Raw genomic sequence first — 26219 nt, 5'->3', positions numbered from 1 at the left:
GCCTTGTTTTGGTGTGCTACAGCCAAAAGATAAAGGATGCATGTCTTTTGACTGTGGGAGGAAAAAGACATGTAGGCTATTTGAAAACTCTGGCCTGAATGCGCCTGTCTGCCTACTTGTACACCTATCGTGGACAAGTAGACAGGCTTTTTAATTTTGACTTGCAGAACTGCCGCGTTTCTTTAACTCCATCATTGAGAAAGCAGAGGGAATAAAAAAATCTTTTCTTTTCTCTTTTCCCCTTTTCTCAGTTGTTGAGACAGCTGACAGTTCAAGCAGTGTACATTTGTGTACACTGTAGTACACGAAGCTCAACTTAATTACATAAATTTATATAAATAGTTAAGAATCTTCTGTGCTATTATTCTCATACCGATGCCGGATGTTGACTCCATGGGAATTTTTACAGCTGCTGACATCAGTTGGCACCGAGGTCAGAATAACTGAAAGTTGAATAGTAGTATTGAACATCTTTCCTTCCTGTTAGATCACACCATTACCTTGCTTATGGTTATTTTTAGATTTATTTATTTGTGACCAAAAATTGACAGTCTTTAAACAGATATTGCTTTGTCATAGAAAAAAAAATTTACTTAAAAAAATGTTAGTTGAGGCAACAGGCAGACAGTTCTCACAAGGAAAGCTCTAAAAGAGCCACCTGTTGTAGAGAACTGCATGCTCAGTGTTTGAACATATTCTGCAAGAGCTTTTTCTCCATCTAAACCAAATAAAAGTGCGTTCATGTACATCAGTGATCAGAAAAACCTGAACCATTGTATTATTTAATAATAAATCCAGATACGTACTGATAATCTGTGACCTTTCCATTCCCTCTCCACTTTATTAGGCACACCTACACAGTTTAATGTAATACTGTGCCACACATTCTGTATTCTGAAGATTTTAATGTTCATTTTTTTTGTTCACATTCAGAGTGGTGTCAGTTCAACTATAAATCAACTGTTTAGTAGTGATTTTACATTGGATTGCGTTCCAACATATTGTTTTTAATCTGTTTGACAAATGACACAAACACAGCTCAGTGTAACAAGCAGTGGCGGAGCGGGGGGGTGGCTTACTGGGCTTAAGCCCGGGTTGTTTTTTCAGAAGCCCGGGGTCTTTTGGAGTGTAATTTTTTCATAGTTAGATGCCTGGCTGACAACTGTATAAAGCAAAATTCGAAGCACATAGTGCACACTGTGGGAATTTACGACTGTGCGTAAATCCCCCCTAATATTGGTATGATCCGAGCTCAGGCACTAAGCGGGGCGGGGCAGCTGCTGCCTACGAGTGCGCTGTTGGAGAAACGGAGCCAGGCAGACAGAGGAGAGCTTAAGTTTGACCAGGTACCAAAGCAAATCATTCGTACTGTACAAATAATGTAAATATGACGGTGTATCACGAAAGATTGATATCAAACTGATCACTTGACCCATATTACGTTACTTGCTCTTCAAGTGAATCAACAAATGGCGAAATGAAAAGCCGAACAACAACAATGCTGTTTCTTTAGAGAGTCTTAGCTTACATGTGTGTTTATTTCATATTTTCAGTTGTTACCCTCCACAGCTAAATAAATCGGTTTCAGTAATGCACTGATATACAAGAATGGACATAAGGGGCTTCTTTCAAAGAAAAAACTTTACATACACTTTATGGAAAACACAAGAACATTTTTTTACTGTACAACATCAATTTAGAGTAAACTTGTTTTGTTTTGGATAAATAAATATTGAAATATCTTTTGAATTAGTTAAATGTCAGAATAAAGAGAGACAGAGCTGTCTATTTTTTATCACTTTCATCAAATTTAGGAGTACATATACACTAAGTTTATTGTTAATTAATAAGAAAACTCCAGACGATTCCATTCTGAGCTGAAGAAGCTTCTGGTAGGTTAGTAGAGTCCATGTGAGTAAATTGGTGGCACAGCTGTGATGCATATATAAGGCAAAACACAGAGCCTGTTTCTGTGACATGGGAACATCAAGAGATGTCAACCAAAACACCAGGAAAAGAACTGTGGCTCAATTTTGAATACAATTTGGTGCCATTTACAATTAAGAAATACAGATAGTTTCTCTCTTTACTCTTAAAGTTAACAAATATGTTTTTATATTTATCAATCTAAAAAAATAAACATTTAGTCTGATTTGATGTTACAATTAAAAAAGTGTTTGTGTTTTGATCTGAAGAGTATGTAAATATCTGGTTTCAACTGTATATTTGATGATTGTCAGCACAAAGAGGGAGAGAGAGGAACAGAGAGGGAGATGGAGAATGAGGACAGAACAGAGATGGAACAAGAGCAGGTGAGACACACATGTTAGTCAAATGGTTGTTTACCAAAAGTATCAGCGTATCATAGGTACTCATGTATCTCGTACCTGGTGTTTCTTTTTAGGTTTGCTATTTTTCAAATTCTACATTTATTAAGTTATGCAGGCTTGTTTGCACAACAAGGCTAAATAATTATATAAACTTTTCTCAATCTAAATAGTGTACTTCGGTAGAATTAAAAAATAAGTGTAGTGCAGGTCTATGATGATTTTTAGTGCTACTATCATCTAGTTCTGATTCTGGTTCTGTCTTGGTTAAATCCTAAGTAGTCCTGATTTTGAACTGTTGTAGTCCTGTTTTAATTCCGGATCAGTTCTGGGTCTGGTTGAATTGGGGTTTAGTCCCTGTGTCTTGATACAGCCCCAGCTTTGTTCTGCCTTGCTGCTTAATTAAAAAACTAGTTTAAGGTGTCCTGCATATGTGATATATATTTTTCCCTATATGAAGTCATTCTTTTTTGAACAAAACTCAAAACAGAGCCTATTAATCTTTCAGTCATTTCTAAACCCCCCCCCAAAAAAAAAAAAAAATCCCACATGCATACTACCCTTTAGGGCTAAGCCCCGGGTGTTTCAAATGTCTGGCTCCGCCTCTGGTAACAAGACTAAGAGGTCTCAGTTTCCTGCCAAATAAAGCTCCAGAAATTGACATTTTCTTGAAATAATATCTCTGTGACAGTATCAGTTAAAACTTTTGTCTTTATAACATGTAAATAAAAGAGAGATTGCAATGATTTGTAAATTATTTAATGTGTTTGTGTGAAAATAAACCAAAGGCAGATGATCAAATACTGAAACTGTAAATTCTTATTTGTAATAAATTTGATGCAAATAAGACATTTAATAAAATGTTGGAACAGGGAAAACTATAGATTGGAGGGGGGGCATTTAAAAAAACAAAAAAAACAAACCTATTTTACATATTATCAGAAAATTCTGAGAAATTTCTGTACACAGGGTCTAATACGGAAAACCAATATTGAATGCTTGTGATCTACTGGCCCTTGGGCAGCGCAGCATTAAAAACGGAAACTAGTGCATGTGCTCAGGAACATCTCCGAGAACCACAGGATTTTTGCTCAACGTACAAATGCAAGTTTCAACTGTAACATGCAGGAAAACGTATACATAAACAAGATCCAGGACCCCTGTCGCCATCTTTGGGCTCAGTTGGGATGGACTTAAGTAAAGTGGAAACTGGCCTGCTCTCTAACCAGTTAAAATTGCTAATCCCTTTTTGGAAATCATGGAAAGGGAATCCTTCATTAGCCTGGACCTGTAGTTAAAGGGAAGAAAAAAACAAACAAAAAACAGGCGTGCCACAGCAGACCGTCAGCAGCCCAGAGGTGTATGTTTGTTTTTTTTTTTTTTTTCATTTTTGCATTAACTGGCTTGACAAAAACTATCACTCTTTTCTGTTAAGCCAGGCTTTCTGCTTCAGGATCTCGGCACGTTCACATTAAAAAGGGGCATTTCACGCTCTTCCGCACACAAATGATCCCTATGATTGTCGCCTACTCCAATCAGATGTGATCAGTTGATCTAAAAAGTCTAAATCTGTAAATGATAAAGAACACAGTGAACATAACAATAGAATGCAAAACTGTTACAGTTAACAGTACAATTACATTAAGGCTGCTGAAAATCATTAACCTTGGAATATAACATTCAGTACGCTCTTTGTTTATTTATAACATAAAAGCTGTACTTTAGATATCTGAAACTGTAAACTGGATTCAATAATTATTATTATTAATATGCTGACTATTAGCTGATTAAAGTAAAATTAATTTTATTGATACAATATGCATTCTTACCGTGTGTTCTTTGTTTTGTAGCTCCAATTCTAGCAATATAAAAGTGGCTTGGCAGCAGGTTAGAATCAAATATAAAAATATGTATACATTTTCCATATCACCAAATACATGCACATTCCAAATGACAATATGATAAACCGTTTGAGCTGCTCTAACTTTACAGCTTGGCTTTTTTTGTGATTTTAGTAAGTTACAGCTTAAAAAGCTTGGAAAGAAAAGCATCTGGACTTCTCTAGACTATGTAGACTATGATGACTGAGAATCTTCACAGACATGCAGCTTAAGAACTTCCACATATAAAATGTATTTGCCCTGCAAACAAGCTGAATTGCACTTAAAACATGCTATACATAAAAGAATCAGTAAAAATGTGGTGCATCTAGTCAATTATTAAACCGAAACTCTGGATATAACCTGCGCCGGTTATTTGTTCAGCATAATTTACCATGGTGATATAGCAAAGTTAAACGAGAGTCTCCTTTGTGACACACAAAACTCAGACTTTAAGTTTGTCATTGCTATCCATTAATCTTGCTTCATAGTATGCTCCTCAGATCTGGCTCACAATAAAAACAGATTTTTATGAAATGAAAAATATGAAAATGATGGCACAAACTGTTTATCTGCTGAAATCCTGTATCAATCAAGAATGAAATACTCACTTTTAAAACTATATCATTTTCCAAAGGGAATATGGTTAACAGAGGTGATGTAACACAGTAGCAAAAAACATTCGCTTCTTCTAACTTTTCTGAAGTGTTGCTGACCTCAAATTAGGATGCATTTTCAAAAATGTTTCTCAGTTAGAACATTTGATATGATGTCTTTGAGCTGTTATCTATTAAATATCGTGTTTAAGTAATTTATAAATCATTGTATTATATTTTTATTTATATTTATTTAAACTTATTTAAACTTTAAATTTATTTATTTTAAAAGTACACATTTATTTATTTAAACAGTACTGTTTAACCTGTTTAACTTTTGTTTACACAGTATCAAGTTCTGTGAAAAGGTTATTATAAGAGCTTTGGTACTGGAATAAACTTAGAGTTGGTGCAGATACAGTCATTGGTTACTTCATTAGGCACAAACTCCACCTTGGAATTAATATTGATCTCACCAACACAACTCTCTGTCTAACATATAATTTAATACAATTTATGCAGTTTCTTAATAATTATATTTTGGTAGGAGGTTTTGTGTTCAAGCTCAGCCTGAACAGTAAACAACTAATTATAATATTTTTAAAGGTGGTTTGACTTATAAAGGAAAAAAACCATACAATTTCAAATGCCCTTCCGTCATACTGTATAGATGTCTGTCAATGTTAGTCAAACTCCAGCTGTAGAAAGCAACTTTCTTCCCTTTCTTTGTATGAAGAGTTACGTTAACGCCAACCCTGGCCTTGGGTATTCATCCTGTGTGCTGTTAAACCATAGATGGTCTAAAAGATGGAAATTGCTTTTTAAACCCAGAAGCAAAGACGCGTGTCTAAAACTCCATTCCTCGAGGGCCAGTGTCCTGAAACTTTTACATGTTTCCCTACTGCAACACATCTGAATAAAATTCAGCCGTTTGATTCATGTTAAAGCAGCTCATAAGTGAATGACCATTGGTGCAATACAAGTACTTTTAGAAGTATATTTTTCCCAACACATTTACTTACATTTATTTAAATTTACTTGAGTAGGTAGGGTAAGGGGTTGCCACCTCAGCATGCAGTCAAGTTCTATAGAGTTCTACTTATGACCTACTAATTTTATTCAGGCGTGTTGCAGTAGGGACATAACGTTACAAGCTAACGTCACGCCAGCTAACATTAGAAACTAGGGTCCTAAAACTTTTAAACTACTTTCCCTCTGGTCAACAGTTTGATTACATTCTCACATCACAAGAGTTTATTTGCTAAGTTCGAGTCTCCCCACTTTAGATCTACTTCAAAAAAAAAATTTCTGTAACAGAAAAATCAATCAATAGCAGCGAACTGGAGCTTACAGCAGCGCTTAGTGATGAAATAACGGATATCCTCAACCATTTACCAACATGTCAGTGTGTCAACATCAAAATGTAATAAATATCAGGAAAATACCTGAGCAGTGACTGTGGCCCACTTGATCCAGTGATTACAGTTCCAGGCAAAGTCCAGTGACTTGGGTTTGTTACCCATCTTGCCACAAAATACTGATAAGCATTCAAACTTTTGTAGGCCTTCATATCTCGTCCAATGTAATGTGTGTTATTGTTGATAACATAATCATATAAATCTTGTGGTGTGAAGTCAGGAATAATGCCAGGATTACATTCCACAATAGGGCTGTGCGATATGACCAAAATCTCATATCCCGATATAAGAATTCTATCGTCCCGATAATGATATAAATCACAAAATTTTAACATTTTCTGTAAATTCTGTGAATCTCGGGCAGCTCGACTTGCGTGAAGCGTTTCCAGCTTGGCGTCGTGTACCTGGAGTCGAGTGTTTTAACAGATGCATGAAACGATACATTTTTAGACCTAAGTTGTAACAGCCGCCGTTTTCTTTGTGAGTGTTTATTACACGGTGTGCTGCGGGGAAAAGCCTGTTCTAACGTTTGAGTCTAAGGTTTATTTTTTAGCACCTGACGGCTCTTTTTTGCTTCTCATCCGTAAATACTCTGCATACTCTTTCACGTGATTCAGTTTATTTTGAAAAGTCTCAACAGGATCTTGAGCTTTATTGTGAAAGGTTTATGTGGAAAATAAACAAGCGGACACGTGATGGTTTTACCGTCGTTGTTGCTAACGACAACGCATAAAAACAGGCGCTTGTCCGTCCGTAGTGTGGTTATATAAAATATAAGAGAAAGAGAGAACTTTAAGAAATTAATATAGCCACTACAGTGACCATCAAAACGATGAAAAAATATTGCCATGAACAGTTTATTTTGCGACACCACGAAACAAATGATAGCGTAAAATGAAACGATAGATGTTTTTATATCGTCATCCGATATATATCGTTATATCGAACAGCCCTATTCCACAACATTAGTAAACTCAGTCGGGGGGTATAAGTTAACATCTTCGTCCCTCCCTCATCAAGTTTCTCCACATAACGATTTAGAAGCTTGTGATGAAACATTGATAGAGGTCTATTGGAAATTGGCTTTCTGTCCTGAACACTGTGAGCAAGTTCATGGTCTCAGTCACTCACTTTGGGTCCTGTTGAATTTTAAAAAGTCAGTATTATAAATCTGTGTTTCAGAAAGGAGGATTATCTGGGGGTATGTTCATTGGCTAAAAACTTGTGATTGACAAGTGGTTTGACATCGGAAGCGCCGCCGTCTTCTCACATCTAGTTTTATAAACTGCTGACATGAACATGGTAAAAATGTTCATTGCTCATTGTTTTCTTTAGTCAAAATGGGTGGCGTCAAAGTAACAAAGTCCATCTTTCTACTGTTTTTGCTTTAAAATATACATATAATGTAATTACTTTTGTACTTAAACATCAAGTGTAACAAACAACTTCTTCCTTACAACTGAAATTGTAGTTCATAGAAAGAAAATTTGGAAGGTCACCTTAATGTCCAGATATGTAAACCTTATACAATGATTCATGTGAAACCTACAATCTCTCTTACTATAAATGATCTTGTTTAATAAACATATACTTTTAAATGCTGGTTTAACAAAAATGTAACCAACATTGAGTATTTTAATGTACAAGCTCTGTTTAGGAGATTCATTGTCAATTCTCTATACTTAAAAATAACTTTAAATAACTTTAATGTTGACTAATCTGAAAAAATAATCTTTTTGCGATATTGTCATGAACACATTTGTCATTAAACTTAAAAAACAAACAAACAAACAAAAAAACAAAACATACACTGACCTCTTTCTTGACAGGAACATCGTGGCTGCCACAGATAGTTTTCATTATTTTTCTACAGTTCACAATGTGCAGCTGAATTTCAAGCAACTTGCAACATTTTTTACTTCTTTTGCTGAAGATGATCACATGAAAGTAATCCAGTTGTGCTGGAACAAAGGCATTGGAAACTTTTATTGTGACATTTGAAACTCTTTTTATCCTGCTGGCAGTCCTATGTCCATGTTACTCTACAGACTGCGTTATCTGTGATCCACTGTTTTGCCCAATGGTTTTGCTGCATTCTGCATTTTGCACATTGTTGTTATGGTGGAATCGTATACCAGTAATCCATGCAAAAAGGCTTTTAGTGTGTTATTATTTTGTGTTTATTTGTAACTTTTCCACATGAAAAATGTTAGTGTGTAATATGAATTTCGGGTGCAAGGTCTACCATGGAATTTAGTAAGAGAGGAAAGCATCAGTGAAAAAAATGACTCTTAATCTTTGGAGGAAATCAGCTTTTCAGAAGAACCTTTGGTTGATCATTTGCATGTACTATGTTGGCACCTAAAAGGAAAAATGCAAGGATGTCAAGTAATTTAAAACCTTTCGATTGTAATACACATTACATGGTTCTGTGTGTTGTATCTAATCTCCTTAAAGAAGTGTTCCACACCATTGAGGCATATGGTGCCGTCAGATATCTTTGTTGCACTCTGAGATGTTTACAGTAAACCTGTATTGATGGTTTAGTAAACCATCAATCACTCAGTTGAACCATTTAAATTAAACCAACCATAAAATTGATCAGCTGTCCACAGTTTGTAGTCACTGCTTTAGTCATAACATGTTCCTTATTAAACTCTTATTAAAGAGTTTTAAAGCTTGTGATTATAAATATTATGTTATTATAGTTATGAAGAAATGACAGGATAAGTTAGATTTCTTCATTATGTTCAGCTTTCTCCTGGTGTGCTTATTTATTGTTGTTTAAGGGGCAGTTTATCTGCTAGTGTTTCAGTTTATCACTCCTGTGGATGGAGACAGAAGAAATTAGATTTAAACTGATCAACTGATTGTACGATATGCATCTCAGTTAGTGTGAGTCAGCACCTCAGAGGAAATGCAACACTGTCTTCTCTCGATTATCCCACTTTGCATTTTGCATTTGGGTGAGAAGGCAGCTATGCATTCACATGAGAGTTTGGTGTAGCATTAAAATTATGGTGATGGTAATCATTGTGAAATCTGTTCAGCTGTTAAAGCGTCCATATGAGAAATTCCAATGTATTGGTAGTGGAAGTTGGATTTTGATTTATTTAGGTCATTATGTCTCATCATAACTGAATTAACAAGAGCATATATTTAAATTGTCAAGTATATTATGATTTTTCTCCTAACGATTTTTAAAAAAATGTTTGTTAAACTAGCATCAGTTAGCAGTTTTTATGTCGACATATGTGAGCTGATATGAAAACTTTTATTAAAAGACAATGTAGAAAAAGATGATTGAGGAATTTCAGAGTACACATCACAGGGTAAATAATACCAATAAAAATAGAGGAATAGACATTGATTATATGCCTGTAATACAATACTCAGGTCTTCAGTGTAAAATGCTGTAAGTTAGTGAGCGGTTGTATGGTCATGTCGTTCACTGGGTGGAGAAGGTAGGCGGGATTCACTTGTGACCTTAAATATAGCACACAATGGTGCGCTCTGATGTGTGGCTCATGTCAATGCCACAACACTATAGCAGATTAGGTAGGCTGGATATTTGGCACAAGGAAAGATGAAAACTGTGTCATCAGCAGCAGGGTTTGAGATTTAGAGGTGATAAGTAATTAACCGAGAAAGATGAATCTAAACAGGGCTCCCTCTGACACCATTGTCCGCTGCTTTGTTTGTTCCCTCGTGGAAGCGTCGAACAGCTGAAGCAGGGATGGAGTGAGGAGGAGCTGTGTTCCATTTTTAAGGCGCGCTCCGCTCTTTGTGCAAGCTAGCACACACACACACACACACACACACACACACACGTTTGGGAAAACGGGGCTGAAATTTGGTTCTGATTTAGCACAGCCGGCTGCTCCTCTTCATCCCTCTAGCGAGTTGTCTCCTGATGATTCTCAGACTCAGCAACAGTATGGCTCTTCTGCTCTTTTGTGCAAGGGCAAGTGACTGAGTGACGGGAATAAGGTCACTGAAGAAAGAACGGGTCTCTCCACTGAGAGGGCCTGGTAGGATTTCTGTCTGTTGCTTCAGAATAAGTCTGCCCTAATACCCACTAATTCATATTGTCAGATATTGGATATCCTCTGCATCTGTTGACTGATAACATTATGGCTTTGGTTAACTTGGTGTAACTTCATGACAGGCCAAAATAAAACTTGCTTGTTGTTGAGTTGTTGCATGCTGTCTTATGCTAAAGACCATGGAATCGGTTCACAGATGTTCTTAGTCTGCGCTGCATCAAACTCAAAGGAAATCAAAATGACTTGTGAGAAAATAGACATAAAACAACATCATACTAAGTAATATTAAGGCAAAATGCTGTAGTAAGTCCGTACCAGGTCTTTCTCCTGTCTTTTATTTAGTTGACCCCTCAGTAGGTCTAAGAACAGAAATTTCTTGTAATATAAAAGTTGCGTCACCTAATTTATCTCATTAGCCTACTGTTGACTTTAGCCATTTTACATATATAAAAAAGAAAAATTATAAAGAATAAAAATAAACGCCAGGTCAATGTTATAACTTTTTTTCTAGGCCATTGGGTAATATTTTCATTGAAACCTTTTTAAACATGCTTTGATTTAGTGTCCAGTGTGTGACCCTTTACTTTCTTTATCTGAATCAGAATGACTCAGATAAACATGAAAAAAATGTTGGCAGTTTTGTTTCTGGTGTCTATTCATCATTATTTAGTAATGCTCCTGCACAATCGTTAATTGAACGTGTCTGTGATCCCCACAACCCTTATGTCTTCTACTAAATGTGAGTCTATTGTCTTACTGGTCTTCCAACTTGACTTTCAATGTTTTGATCAAAAATACAGTGTGACACATTTGAAGGCTGTAACGATTATGTCATTGTGTCTATTATGTGGATAATTAACGTATAAATAAATTATGTCTCTATATAATACACACTTGATACAGATCGTAACATTTGAAAGTTTAAAAGCAAAGCCCTACCAGTATGCACAAACTATAACATACTTCCTAAGTTTTTACTGCCAGCTGTAAAAAGGAAAAAACTGTTGATACACAAGCCTGGACTATTAAATTCCTAGGGTGTTTCAACTTGTTCTGATGTTATATTTTTAGTCAGCAGACCCTATGTAGTAAGTGGCATATTATGACGATATTGTAACAATACAGCTTTGTCTGGGTCGAGACATTTTGCATGCAAGTGTTTTCTGTGTTTTTTACATTTCAAATGCAGTCTTTGTTGTTCACATACCCTGTGGTGTGCTTGTGAGTGTGTGCACGCATGTGCGCTTGTTTGTGTTTGCATATGAGTTCTGTCACATAAGGCTGCAAAATGAGTGAGCAGTAGAGGGTTGTTTGATATTTGGAAACAGCATGCTCTTGCATCAATATTCATGGGTGACAGGTGTGCAGGGATAAAGGAATGTAACACAGAAGTCTTAAAAAAGGAAAAGCCTCCACAGGATGTCTTTTTGACTTCCATTTAGACTTGTTTCATTTTTATTTCTTTTTTGGGCAGCCTTTCAACTATAACAAGAAATTTACACCTCCTTTACATTGCTGTTTCCCATTTTCATGCACTTTTCTGTCATCTATGATGATCTAAGTGTGCACATACATTAATTTCTTAGTTATTTGTAATGTTGAGGAAGTTGTTTCTGTTCTGTCACATGCACTAAGATCTGGATATGTACAATGGCTGTGTAGCTTAACTTTAAATGTATTGAATCTGTCAGAAGGTAAAACGTTTTTGTTAAATTGGATGTCGTGCCAGTGCATCTATCATGACATCATCTTTGTCTTTTTACTGAAGTTGTGATTTTTACTCCATGGAGTGACAGTGTTATAAAACTGACTCTCATTCAAATGAAGTGTTACTGGAGCTGTTTAACTCACTAAAGGATTTGCTATCTTGAAATGGTTGAAACGTCATCAATGATTCAGTATTTGCATTTTCTCCACATATAAGCACACTGACAATTCTGAGATCAAATATGATTCACAGGTCTCATTTCCAAGTGGTTAACTTGTTCATAATCCTTATTTTCAAATGCTTTGGAAAAAGCAATGACATTAAACTACATGTGGTTTTTAAAATAATACTTTAGTTAATAAAAAAATAGTTTGCTTTATGCTATTTGACTTAAATATGATTATAGCAGGCCCAATGCTGCAACCTTCTAGAGTCTAATTTCCCTTCATAAAATCGGGGACTACAATGCCCAGCAGACACATTTGCACATGGTTCATATCAGCACTTAAAGGTGTTAGATGCATATTAATTTACCATTGTGATAGTTGAAGGTATTTGTCCATTGGTGAGACAAATGGGTATACATTCTACATCCCCCCCTTTTTTAAGTCATAATCATTAGCACTAATATCATGGAGCTAGGATGACCTGGGGACCTCTGGTAAGTTGTAATAATTGCAGAGGTCATTTGTGGTCATTTGTCTTTTGCAACTCTGCCATGTCTGCAGTCTGCATAAAAATTCTACAGCAAATTACCCACCACACTCCACAAAAAACAGATCTCAGGATAAGTCCTGTGTAAATCAGTATTTCAATGGCCTTTATTGCCTTTTAAATTGTTTTTCTTTTTAACCTTTTGTTTCTTTTTTCCTAAAGAGTTGTGGAGACTGTGTAGGCAATTATAAAATTAGGAGTGTTACACAGCACTGGGCACAGAAGGAGCACGTTGAAATCTATCAGGAATTCCAACATTTGTTAGGGAACAATTTGAAATGTTTCAACAGGATCCACAGTTATTATGTGTCAGCCTAAATATGTCAGTAAATTTGAGGAAAAAATGAAAGAAAAAAGAAAACTAGTCATTGATAAATCTAAAAAACACAACAGCTTACACACTGAGTGGCTTCAGCTTTTGAGTATTAAATTTAAGAAAAACCCTGACTTTGCATCAAGTCAAGATTAAACTAGATTTAGGCCAACACACTTGCAGTTTTATCAGTATAATGCAGTACTTGTATTTACAGAAAGGATTTTTCGCACCAAAAATAACTGAGTCCCATGTGGCAGAGACGTGTGCTGTCGACACACTTAAGTCATATCTATACTATGGACTGTGTGCAGGAGATAATGTAATCTCACCTGGATCATCGAGCTGCTAAAGTGGAGGAAAATTAAACTCTTGACATTGGTCTTTTAAGTTAACTGCTAATATACAATGAATTTGAGTGCTAGTTTATATTTTTATTATTTTACCTAAACTGCTTATATATGCAAATATTGTCATTTATAGCAATGAGAGAGGAAGTCATGAGGTATGCTGTATTTTCCTGTTTTCATACTGCTTCACTTTCCCTCTGTGTTCACTCAGTCCATGCCCCCTTGTGACCCGTCTTCCCACGTGACAGACATAACGCATCACACAAGCCCTACATTTCAGGTTTCACTGTCTGCTTACTCCAGTGTTAGTGTCTCAGGCAAGTGCTTTGGGGCACTCTAAGGATTATTGGGATGCTTGAGTCACATTTATTGATGTGTTTCTTCTGTATTTCAGTCCATCAGCATTGTTGGTAATGTGACAGCTGTACAGCTGTCAAAAAAGTAATTGGTTGTCATTTTTCAAGCAAAAATGCTTATAATAAATTAGAAACCTTGAGGTTTCAGGCCTCTTTGTCAAACATATCCAGATATTTGGATCCTTGGATGTCCAGTCTTTCAATGTGCAATGGGCATTTTAAAACACCATAGATATCTTTATTAATAGCTACATGTAGCATATCTGTAAGGGGCATCCAAAACTAATATTTCTTTTACTTTGCATTATATGCTGTGCTGATCTTTATGACAGGTGCACTGCAAAAATTAAGTGCCTCAATAATCACAGGCTGTCTTCTTCACTTGCAATTAAACCATCTAATTAGCAGAAAATATGGTGGGTTGTTTTAAGGATTATGAAAGTGGGGAGTTCAAACTCCCCACTTTTAAAACAGTGGGGAGTCTGAACTTCTTCTGCAGATACTGCAGTTATCCTTAATGGTACAGTGAGGCAGGTGGTGGGAGTACCTGACTGTTTCTGCTGCTGCAGAGTAGTGCACCACAGATGCCATTTTATCATCAGAGTGTTAAGCAGCAAAAGGTGAATTTTGCTGAATGTCATGTACACTGTGTTCAAAATATGAGGAGCACCTGCTCTTTCTGAAAAGCACAGTGGAGCTGGTTCCAGACAATTGATATCACCTGTACTAAATCTGCTTTTTTCTTTCCAGCAAAAGGCAATAGGATGTTAAAAGAATGAAATCATAATTGAGTAGCTGGGGAAAAAGGCATTTACTGCACTGATTATCTTTTAAGTTAGTCCAAACATCTATTGGCACCTTCAGTCTTTAACTGACCTTTTTTTTTTTTTTTTTTCTCCTGTTAATCTGGTCCGTCGCCAGAAAAGAAATCTAGGAACAAACATCTTACCTGGATTAAAATGCTATTAATTTAAAATCAGCAATATTCCTCATGACTCAGCTGTTGTAAATCACTACATCAGTTATTTGTTTTCTGTCCTTCTTGGCCATCATTCTTTCTTTTCTTTAAAAAACAAAACAAACTGATTCAGGTATGTGGAGAAAATGTGTTTGGGAGATATCGTAGAGAAATCAGCATACTCTTCTCTTCCACTGAAAGACTTGAATGGAAGGAACTGTATACTGTAACATGAGGCACAAGGTAATCTTTTTCTTTTCTTTGAGTTATTTCTATTGCACTGGTGCGGTGTACACCTTTTTTGAGTTGGACACCCAAGTGTACTGTGCTCCTGTTTAGTTTTATGGTTATGTTGATGTAGAGGACTGGCAGTTTCCATTTAAACCAGGTTTTACTACTGTGCTTGCATATCGCAAAAAATGCCATGGATAGCTTTGCACTGTTTTAAACTCATAAATATGCACTGAGCAATCCTTTGACGTGTGTTTATATTTATCATTGTTGTGCTCAGAGGTGAATGAACTGAGGAGAATTCTGATGTTATCTATAAATGAAATGACGTTACATTAAGGCCATGCCTCACTTTTTTTCACAACGAGGAACTGGGGATCCAGTGCAGATTTCTGTTGTTCCCTAATTTGAAAGCATCAGATCTATGTCTTTTGTAGCAGCTGACCAAAACAGAATTAAGATTTGTCCACATGAAATGTGGATTTTCATCTGTCAAAATAATTCTTCGTCTTCTTCGTCTTCTTCTACTTCTACTTCTTCTTCAGGGCATGACTGCTTTGATTGATAGGTGTCCAGACACAGGTACCTGGGGCCTGTGTCTGTTAGGCCTCATTTCACTACTTTGAATCATTAAACTGGATCCCTTTACAGTTTGTGCTGTTGAAGCCTTTTGTGACTTTTTTGAGTCCCAAAATTATCTATTTAAAACTATGGCTTTCAGCAGGGTGCAGACCATCCAGGTTGTATTAGTCTATGAGTGCTTGGAAAAATATCCATGTAACTTGGAGAATGTAAATCTCAACAGAGTGTGAAAAAAACCCAAAACAAAACATGTATCCCACAATAATTTGAGTCCAATTCTGCCTAATCAGCTGGCTCATTTTTTTTTTTTTCATATTTATTTCATTTTTTTGTGCTATATTAGCATAGTGGTGAAGCCTTAAGTCATATTCAATCTCTAGTATAACCGTAACACTAAACCTTTTAGTTTATTGGGTAATTCTGTTCACTAATTTTTATAATAACTTAACATTTTTGGCTTTAAGGTAGTAAGGTAAGAGCTTGTCTGACCAATTTGTCATACAACCGGGGACATCCAATTGACTAATTATAATTTAGTGATTTCACTGTGGGCTGTATAATGTAGTTGTGGATTTGTATTGGAAGACTGACAGATTCATAGTTGCCCCACAACTGTTTGCAATTGTTTGCAGAGTTTGCACCTGTTAAAATGAGGTATATAATCAGTAGATGTTCAGTCTGATTTCCTGAACCCTGAGGGATTTAAAAAGGAAAAAATTGAACTTCTTTTAGTTTACGTATGCGTTTAGTTGATCCTTTTTTATTGCCTCTTGCTTTTATTGCCTCTTGCTTTTGACATCTAATGGTTCTGCGTAGAATACAAATTTTAAGCCACTGTGTCCTGGTTGGCTTTAAGGTGTACAGCTCGTTCAGACATTTGTGTCTTTAGATGTTAAATAAATCTAAATTGTCATTACTGTTAACTTGATTGTAGTTATTCTTCCTATCTGTTGCATGCAGCAAGTCCCCCCCCCCCCCCCCCCCCCCCCCCCCCCCCCCACATTGGTGGTTATGATGCTGCAGTTGGTTTGATGTTCTAGCATAAGCAATAGTGGTATGGATGGTATGAAACATCAAAACAATGAAAAAGAAAATTGAAACTTGGATTATTTAAAATTCTGCCTCATGATACACATATATTATTATGTATGTGTAATCTGTCCTTTTAAAATGAGGACAGCTTTAAAGTGGACTACAGATAACTGTAATAATCTGCTATATATATGTATGGTATATGGTAAAGGTGCAGTTTTTAAAGTTTCAGTTTGTCACATGTTGAGTGCAGTGCAGCAATCTTCAGTGCGTACTGATGAGTTAACGCTTTCTCTGATGATGAAAAGGGTCTTACGTTCCTGCAATTGCAAAGAGCACATTGGCTCAGGCAGACTCAAGAGTGAGTCACTCAGAATTGGTTTGCCGCAAACAAGCTTGTACTTATGAGGAAAATAGATGTTGAAAGGATGACGATATAGAAACATCCAGATAGAGAATTGGATACCAAAATGATCTGGTAATGTTGACATTGTCCATTCATGTAATGTTAGAACAGCTGGATATTAAAGCTTTTAGGTAGCCTGTTTGCTGTGTCACACATCATGACTGGTGATCATGGATATCCTTGTGTTTGTTGTGACTTAACAAAGTCAATATCTCAGCTGTATCCGGTTACGAACCTTTACTGCCTATGATGTTATTTGAACTTTAATTATTTTGGTGCCCTCATAATTAAGATACCAGTCAGCATGTTAACCATTTGTTAATAAAATGTTGCAGTCCCAGCACAGTATTTCCTTAGAATCAAGTGTGTTTAATGAAGTGGACAGAGGCTTCTGTTTAACATGCTACACGGACAAACTGCAGATTTTCAACAAAATAAAACTACTCAAAAGATATGCAGGTGTACTCGTGGGGATTTTGAATGAGTTGCAGTGATGCTTTTTCAAAGGCAAGAAGTTGAATAAGTTGTATTATCTTTGGTCCTGTCCACCTCCACTTCTTTGCTATACACAAACCCCCGTGGCAATGCTGCTGCACAGGTTTGTAGAAACGGAGACAGAAGTAGTGCACAGTGGCCTGAAAATGATCTGTTCAAGTTATTCTGAAATGACTTCATACTATCATTTCTGCACTTTGTCAGTGCAGGCTCTGAGTCTCAGTGAAAGCTGGGAGCACACAATGTTACTCTCCAACTTCTGTTCTGCAGCGTTTCTATCATCTTTTTTTCCCTGTGTTGTTGAAAATGTGATTCACAGTCATATAATATTATAGCAGACATATAATGCATCATATAGCCATATATGCTATCTTGACACTCCTGGTTATGGGAGTGCAGTCAATAAAGGTCATTCAAAATGTGCCATTTCAAATGTGAATCACAAACGAAACTCTATTCTGGCTAAATATAATAATATTGTATTGTACCATACAATTAATGAACATAAGGCAGATTTAAAACACTTGCCTCTGTGCTATGCCATGTATGTTAAAAGAATAAAAATACACGAGACAATCATGAGAAAATAATCAAGATTTTATACTTTGTGGGTGATCTATTGAATTATTAAACACTTCTGTCTTTAACATCTTGTAAGTACAACACGGTACAGAAATGTTGTCAAACTTACTTGACCTTTTAGTAAAATAATTAGGTTTTGTCATCACCAAGACAGGTACAGTGAAACATTTTCATCCCCTGCTTTGCACACTGTTTTAATGTACAGAACAAACCTTTGTCTTGTTTGGGCTTCTCTTACTGCGTGTGTGTGTGAGAGTGTGGGTGGAGTATAACATGAAGTTTATGGAGCTTCTTTAGTGACCTGTAAAAATTTCTGCTTAAACTGAGACAATATTGACTTAGTCTCAGATAAAACTGCACTTTAAAGTTATCAAACAATACCGAAGCAGTCGATACATGAAATTCATACAGTCCATATAGTTTTTAGGTGTAACATTTTTTTTCTTTTCTTTCAACTTAAACTGTAAGGGAAGAGTCAGTTAAAGAACTTATTCTATTTACTGTTGTACTGAAGCAAGTGTCCTTTAGTGAGGCAGTAGTTCAGTGGCTGACTCAAGTGTAATTAACTTGGAAGAAGGATGCTGCAAGAAAACATTTGTCTCAGATTTTCTTCTTATAAAGGTGTGCTCACTACTTACTGTACCTTTATATACAGTTGTATAAGAGTTAAATACACATACATGTGTAGTTCTTTGGGAGATTTGAGTACTTTCTACTTTGATTACAATTATGTAAGATTAAATCCAATATGCACTGTTTTCTTTGATTTGAAAAATCTTTATTTTCTTTTTATATTGTAGCTCTACTTTTTTTTTTTTTTTTTTCCTTACAGATATCAGAAATTTCCTTTTTTTTAATGTGTGCTTTTTTGGAAGTAATTTTATTTATGATCTTTTCTGTTAACAGATGCTGTGAAGGGATAGAAGATGAAAATACTCAAGAAGGACAAGCAGCAGGTTTGTGTTATTACCATGCATGTACACAAGAAAAGTAAGCCATTCATAAAAGCCTTTATACACAGCTGCTTTGATACTGGATAAAACATGATTATAAATGTAATTTTGAAAACACTCTTGAGTAGATTCATCATGTAAATCTTTGACATTTATTCACTTAACTCGCTTAACATCTCCCAGGGTAAGTTTGTTACTGTTGACATGCATTGTTGGAGGCTGCCGGTTTACAGAATGCTGACAGGATAAATGCTGTCGTCTCTGAACAATATAAGTACTGAACTCACCCCAACACTTCTCTCTTGCCACAGTTCATCATTGTAGTGAGCAAGATCATTATTTCCAGTGTAAAGAGTTCACTGACGTGTAGCAACAATTTTACACTGCAGGAAAACAAAACTGTTAATTTGTGCATTTCTGAGTCACAATTCTGCAATAGATAGATTATTAGTTACCAGAGCCTTTGTTAGCTATGGTTGAGCAGGTAGAGTGGATTGCCCTCAAATCGGAAGATCAATGGCCAGAGGGCTGTGTTTTGAACTTTTCTTTGGCAACCTTAGTCACTGTTCCTCTTCACCCTTTGGACAACTTTTTTTATTTGATTACACTTAAAGGTTAACACCATGGCAAAAAGTACAGTGTATATAGCAGTTAAAATGAAAAGAATCCTACATTGCAACAGCTTGTCTTTAATGTCCTGGAAATTATGTGTCAGTAGATCTGATTCACAATGACTGTGTTATTGCTCACTCTGGAGTCACTTGCAATATGAGGTTATATGATGAGTTTGTTTAATGTGAAACTGATTGTATCCATAAAAAAGTCTCTGATAGCGCAGGTTTTGAGGTTGAATCTGTACTCTTCAGTACTCTGTGCTCCATCTTCTACATTAAGTCATCTGAAAAACTTGTTTTGCCATTTTGTGTCAAACCCTCTTGTTCATGCGGTTGTAGAAATGTCCTGTATTTTAGTATTACTTTGGTGCTTTTAGATGTTGGCTTGCGCTTTGTAATATTCACGAGTCAAGCTGAGCAGAATGATGAGTCAGAGTTTTTGTTAGTGAGAGGCGACACAGCAGTCTCTCAGCTGGGCATATGAGGCTACCATACTGCAGTAACAGGGTGCCAGCACTGTCATAACAGCAGAACGTGATCCTTCAGTCATTATGATCATTATTTGCTGCTTTTATCTTCCTCAGTAATGAATTTAAGGAATAGGTAAAGTTGGTAATAGGTAAAAACTGGTGGAAAATGATGAGAGTAAAAACTCTGAGCAACCTCTGAAGTCTCATATATTGAACTTTCTGTTCAACAAAGGGCACATTTGTACAAATATAGCTGACCTGACAAACTTTGCACTTGTACTGTCAAATTTCTAGCTCTGAGGGTGGCAGTGTGTGAGCATGAAGAGACTTTCCCTAAGTTCAGTGTGGCTGTAATGCATAGAGACTCGGTGACACTGACATCTATGGAGATTCTTCCATATAAGTTTTGACTCTTTTTTGCAAGAAATTCATTTAATTGAAAATGTTTATTTTTACAGGCATATAAAACGATAAACATAATGATTACTGAGGAAAAAAATACAAATATTTTTTTGAAAATCATTTTTGTGAAGTAAGGAAAATTCCTCAAGCAGTTTATGACAAACTGAAACTTCAAGGTGACTTTTTTCATTGTTTTTTTGACTATGTAAACAATCTCTCATTTTGAATGCACCAGGGTTTCTTGTTTTCTACTGCCAAAATAAGCTTGCTATTGATGGTAAACTTCGGCTAGCAGCAGTCTTCTATCACTGGCTGGTGAGTCACTACTGGCTTAGATGCGAAAGTAACGCAGTTTTATGATAATGACTCTTAAAAAAACAAGCAAAAAAAACAACCTTACTTTTTTTCATTAATGTTTATTCATATAATACTGCACAAATTAGAATATGTGAATATATCTATACATTAATACATAAACACAAAAAAGTCCACAGTTCTAACATTTCTGTCTTACAAATAACAAAAAACCCTCAATTTCAGATACAATTTCTTTCCAGTTTAGTCCTGCGTGAAAAGAAACAAAAACAACAATAAGAAGAAATCAAAGAGGAAAAAAAATACAGACGATAGCTGAAGACCTGTATTTCTTGTGTCACTTAACCATTTCCTGACAAATCTGTTTTGAGCTGTAGTCTTGCAGGATTTTCTTTTTTCCATATTAAGGTTATCCTTTAGCCAATATCTCCAGTGTATTTTACTAGGAAGTTTTGGTTTCATCCAAGAAGCTATTAAAACAAAAAATAAGAGCAAAGTTTTTAACAGCTGTATCAGTTTTCCATCTCTTATATTGAATGTGTGCCTAATATATAGAGCAGTTAATCTAAAATCTGTTTAATCTCTTCTTGAACATCTTTCCAGAAATGCATTTCTGTACAAATAATTCTGATATATTCATTCTGGTGGAAATTGTTCTACCTGGTATGGTAATCCAGTATAATACCTTGCCAAATTATTTTGTGTTGAGTGAAACTTGTGGAAATAAACATATTTTGTGTTCTAACACTGTGTCCTCGACCTGAGTCCTCTCACACAGGACACAGTACAGCTTTGTTAACTCAGATTTGTCTTGGTTAAGCTAGTTTAAGGTCATCTTATCTGCTAACTCCAGAGATACAGAAGTTTTCTCTTTTTACTCTCTGATTCAGGTGTTGTTGTGTTGGTGCAGTGGCTGTGTTAATTAGTCTGTTTATTTGACTTGTGTATAATCATTTGTAGTGGCATGAAAAGGCTGAGGGCCTTTATCAGTATCAGGTAAACTGAAGTTACAGTATCTGTGCTTGGTCTGTAATATTGTTTGGGAATGTTTGGATGCAGCCAAATAATTCCTTGTCTACACTGGCACACTAAATCACGGTTAAGATAACAAAACATGTCAGCAGTAGAATTGGTATGAAAGGGAAAGAGCTTCATCCTTAAATAATTTAGTTTCTGTTTTAGGCAGTGTGCAATCTTACTTAAGGCTTACATCAGTTTGTTTACATGAGAAAAGTGATGAGATTTTCACTGTCGCGGTGATGGTGTGTCTGGCATCTTTCAAGTGGCCATCAACTTGTCTGGTTATCTCCCTGCCACATCTTGAAGCCACAGTGATAATGTCATCACGGCACAGTGATGTGGAGGAAACTAATGTCTGTGTGGAAATGTTTGTACAAGGCTGCTGCAAGATGTGGGAAAAATGATAACAAAAGTGAGACAATGTCGATTGTTCAAAAAGAGATAGCAGGGAAATCTTTTTGTGTAGTGAGGTAGAGATCGCTTGTAGGAGCAGGACAGATGGTAGGAGTCCCGAATTTATGTTTTGAAGTCTTTGAAAACGGCTTCGCCCAGCTGGTAACAATTCTCTTAACAACAAAAAATACTCTGTGTGTTTATGTCTCCTTTGAGGTGACTGTTTTGCCAGCTACTAAATCCTGTGTAACTACAGTTTGGTCAGTAGATTTTTGGACCATAAGCCCGTGTATTTCATTGTAGCTTTTCCTTTGTACACCAGGAGATTGTAATAGATAGATTTTAAACAGTCTAGACTGGTTAAAGTGCACACTTTCAGATTTAATTCAAGGGGTTGACAAAAGTATTGCATAAACTGTTTAGAAAATCCAGCCCTTTTATACATAGTCTCCCATTTTCAGGGGGCCAAAAGTTGGAAAGATGGGAGAGTTGCTTCATGGGCAAGTGAAGCCTATTCCTTCATTATTCCATAACAAACTAATTGATTCCAAGTGCTGACTTGCTTTTGGTAGCTATTTGTTTAAATTCTCAGCATTAGGTCAAAGAGATGTTGATGTAGTTGGAGGATGCCATCATTAGTCTTGGAACTTGAACTACCGATCAGACAGATTTAAAACAACCCAAAAAACTTGAGGATTGGCCAAATCAACAATGTTGTACGTACTTAAAAACAAGTCACTCACCATCACAGGAACAACAAATCGACCTCATAGACCAATTCAGCTTTTTTTTTTTTTAATATACTGTCAAATCACAACAGCAGTTGCCCCAAGGCACTTTACTGTAAGGTAAGGTAAAGACCCTACAATAATACAAAGAAAACAGAGAAAACCCAAGCAAGCTTTGGCGACAGTGGAAAAGATAAACTCCCTTTTAACAGGAAGAAACCTCCAGCAGAACCAGGCTCAGGGAGGGGTGGTCATCTGCTGCGACTGGTTGGGGGTAAGTGGATGAAGACAGGACAAAGACACGCTGTTGAAGAGAGCCAGAGATTAATAATAGCTCATAATTAAATGCAGAGAGGTGTATAAACACAGTGAGTGAAAAAGTTGACTGAAGAAAAAGCACTGCATCATGGGACTCGCCCAGCAGCCTAGACCTAGACCACTGAAGATAACAAAAGTGGATGATCACATAAATTTTTTCCTTGGTTAAGTAAAACTTCTTTCACAACATCTGCCAAGAACACTCATGACAAGGTAGGCATTTCATTGACAAGGTCTAGAATCAAGAGGTGCTTTCATGAATGTAAACACAGAGGGTTTACGACAAGCGGCAAATCACTGGTTACACTCAGCAGCAAGAAGACCATATAATCTAAAAAAAAAAAAAGAAGAAGATTTTGTCCAGTTCTGGAAATAACTCTGAACAAAGATTAAGATGAACTTGCATCAGAATGATGGGAAAAGTATGGAGAATACTATTGTATTGTAACCAGAATTCTCATGTGACTGCTGATAGAGGTAGCAGTATGAATTTTGAAGTTTACAGGACTATACACTCTGCTCAGATTCAGCCACATGCTGCCAAACTGATTGAACAGTGCTTCACAGAGCAAATGGGTAATGACCCAAAGCATACTGGAAAAGCCAAACCATTTTAGATTTTAGGAAATCGCTGACTGCGAGATATTTTCATCTAAGTATTAAAAATGGAGGACTATGTGTGGCTGTAATTCTAAAGCACTTAATGTAATATTATTGTGAAACAACTGGCATTAAAGCTGAAAGTCTACACCTCAGTCACACATTGATTGTTTGCTTTAAAATAACTGTGGTAGTGTAAAGCTACAATAAATGTTTCATCGTCCAAAATCCTATGGAGCTAACTGTACTTAATTTGTCATTTTCTGGGTATTTGCAACAGTTAGAGCTTTAATTGACATGGCAGATAGTTCTATGGTGATGGTGTAATGCTGGATAGTTTGGGAAATTTTCCCTGTTTAAAATAATGCTGGACGTTGTTTATACAGAATAATATGTTTGATTTGAATTCATCTTTTTGTAGCTATTTTCATTTTTAGTTATCACATTTTAGGAAAATTACTTTTTTTTTTTTTTTTACCTTTTTAGAATTTGCTCAAAGAGCTCAAATGCTAGATTTAATGAAGAAAAATCTGCCTCCAGCTGAAGTAATTAAAAAGCAGTACAAAACAGCATGAAGTTTAACTTCCTTTAGCTGGTTACTTTCAGTATGAATCAATCTGTGCATTGCTATAAATGGACAGAAAATACCTTTCTCAAAATCTGACTTTTTAGTAGTTGTGCAATTTGATAGTTTAATTAATAATTAAACAAATTTATAACAGCTCTAGCTGTGCATAAAAGATGATGATTTGTATCTGTGATTGCACCATTCCAGCTTTAGTTCCTCTGTATCTGACAAGTGTATTTAAAGAGAACTATTCTGTATGCTGAAGCTTGATTTTTCTTTTTTTCTTTTTCTTTCTTTCACCATCACAATCCATGAATCAGCAAGTGTATGAAACCGTGATATCTGCACTTCAAGGTAAAGCAAAGAAAGGACGGAATTCTTTTCTGTCTGTGAGGCCTAGATTCAGTCACTTTGATCATTTTTGTACTTTCCCAAGCAGCTGAAAGATCCGTCTGCAGCCCTCCATCCTCCTGCGCCTCCTTCCATCTTTATTTATTTATTTAGTTTTATAGGGAGTAACAAGAATGTGGCTGTCCTCTAAGCTGGAGTTCCCTTCCTTTAGCATTTTGGGGGAGTCTCCTTTCTTTATTCTAAGTTTCTTCATTCGCTGAAAGCACATTTTTCTACTCTCACAGAAATGCTACACATGACAGTTTTTCTTGGTTCAGAACAGACCTTTGGGGTCTGACTAAAACATTATCGCGTTTGATATAGTAAAGGCATCAAACCTGTATTACTTTAGCTGATAGAAGTTATTTACATGGATGTTATTTAGAATTTCTCCCTATTTAGAAGTTGTAAGTAGTTAAAAACTGTAAAGATAAAATACATTTATGTGCTAAAGCATAAAGTTTTCTGTGTAGAAAAAAAATCTGCGTGGGTAGAGTTTATATAATCAAGTGCCTTAAAACTCCATTAGGGTGTGTAAGGAAGACCAAAATGCTACTGAACCTAAAACGGGATGTGTAGTTACACACTCATATTTCCAACATGTAGTCTGGCATCACCAGACTACAAAGTTAAATTAGTCAAAAATCTTTTAGTATAGTTTTAAGTTCAAGGGCATGCTAACAGTGGACAGAAGCCATATTCATCTTAATGCAGCTGGATACACCTGTAACCAGTTCTTCAAACCAATTACATGTCCACGTTTTAGTAAAAATAATTGTATTTCGATCGAGTATCTTCATTGTTAGAATCTTTAGCATTATATATCGATCAGTGTTATTGATTGTATCACTTTTTGAAATATAGTATCAGTGCTGTGCTGATAGTCTAAATTCATGTTTTCCCACAGATTTTTGTGATAGTGCAGTGAGGTTTGTACATGAAAGAAGACACACCCATACTGACTTAAACAACACTATATGTTTTTTGAAAATGAATGGCAACTAATAGTAATAGTCAACTCCCTCTCTACTGGGTCTCATATCTAAGATGGACTTTAATTCCACAACTGTGTATCCTTGATTAGCTGTGCAGAAGCACATGAACTGGTTTTCACCTGCTGTAGGTTCAGGTCAGAGTGGCCCAGCAGCTTGCACCGGCATTACTGTCACCAGCTGCAATCTGCGACAGTGGACTTGAAGTGTCTCTGGGGATGAGAGGCAAGTTAACGGTATTCAGCATTGCTGCGACTGCGACCTGGTCATCCAGCTGGTGGGGAAACAAGATAGGAATGGGTGGGGCTAGCGGTTTAGCATGGACTGGATGCAGTCAATGCTTAGAATAGCTGCTATGTTTAACCTGCATCATGACGTCAACTCAAGGAGTTGACGGAACCCTGATCTCCACGTTGTTTTTAAAGGCATCTTTAATTTTACTGCCAAAACTTTTTCCTCATT

At 36.2% G+C, this 26219-nt stretch overlaps 1 protein-coding gene across 5 annotated transcripts in view; it reads left to right on the top strand.

The window, feature by feature from the left end:
- chd6 (chromodomain helicase DNA binding protein 6) overlaps window positions 1-26219 on the top strand; it is a 94215-nt gene that overhangs the window by 2175 nt on the left and 65821 nt on the right. For all 5 annotated transcript variants that reach the window (XM_084929071.1, XM_084929070.1, XM_084929073.1 and 2 more), the window contains exon 2: window positions 18901-18950. In XM_084929071.1, coding sequence (XP_084785197.1) covers window positions 18921-18950 — 30 coding nt within the window. In that variant the 5' untranslated portion in view covers window positions 18901-18920. The remainder of the gene's footprint in view (window positions 1-18900; window positions 18951-26219) is intronic.

Source organism: Perissodus microlepis, chromosome 5 (genome assembly GCF_051167445.1).
Source record: "Perissodus microlepis isolate ML-2025 ecotype Zambia chromosome 5, ASM5116744v1, whole genome shotgun sequence".
NCBI lineage: Eukaryota > Metazoa > Chordata > Actinopteri > Cichliformes > Cichlidae > Perissodus > Perissodus microlepis.
This window is presented reverse-complemented; position numbering and strand designations above follow the sequence as displayed.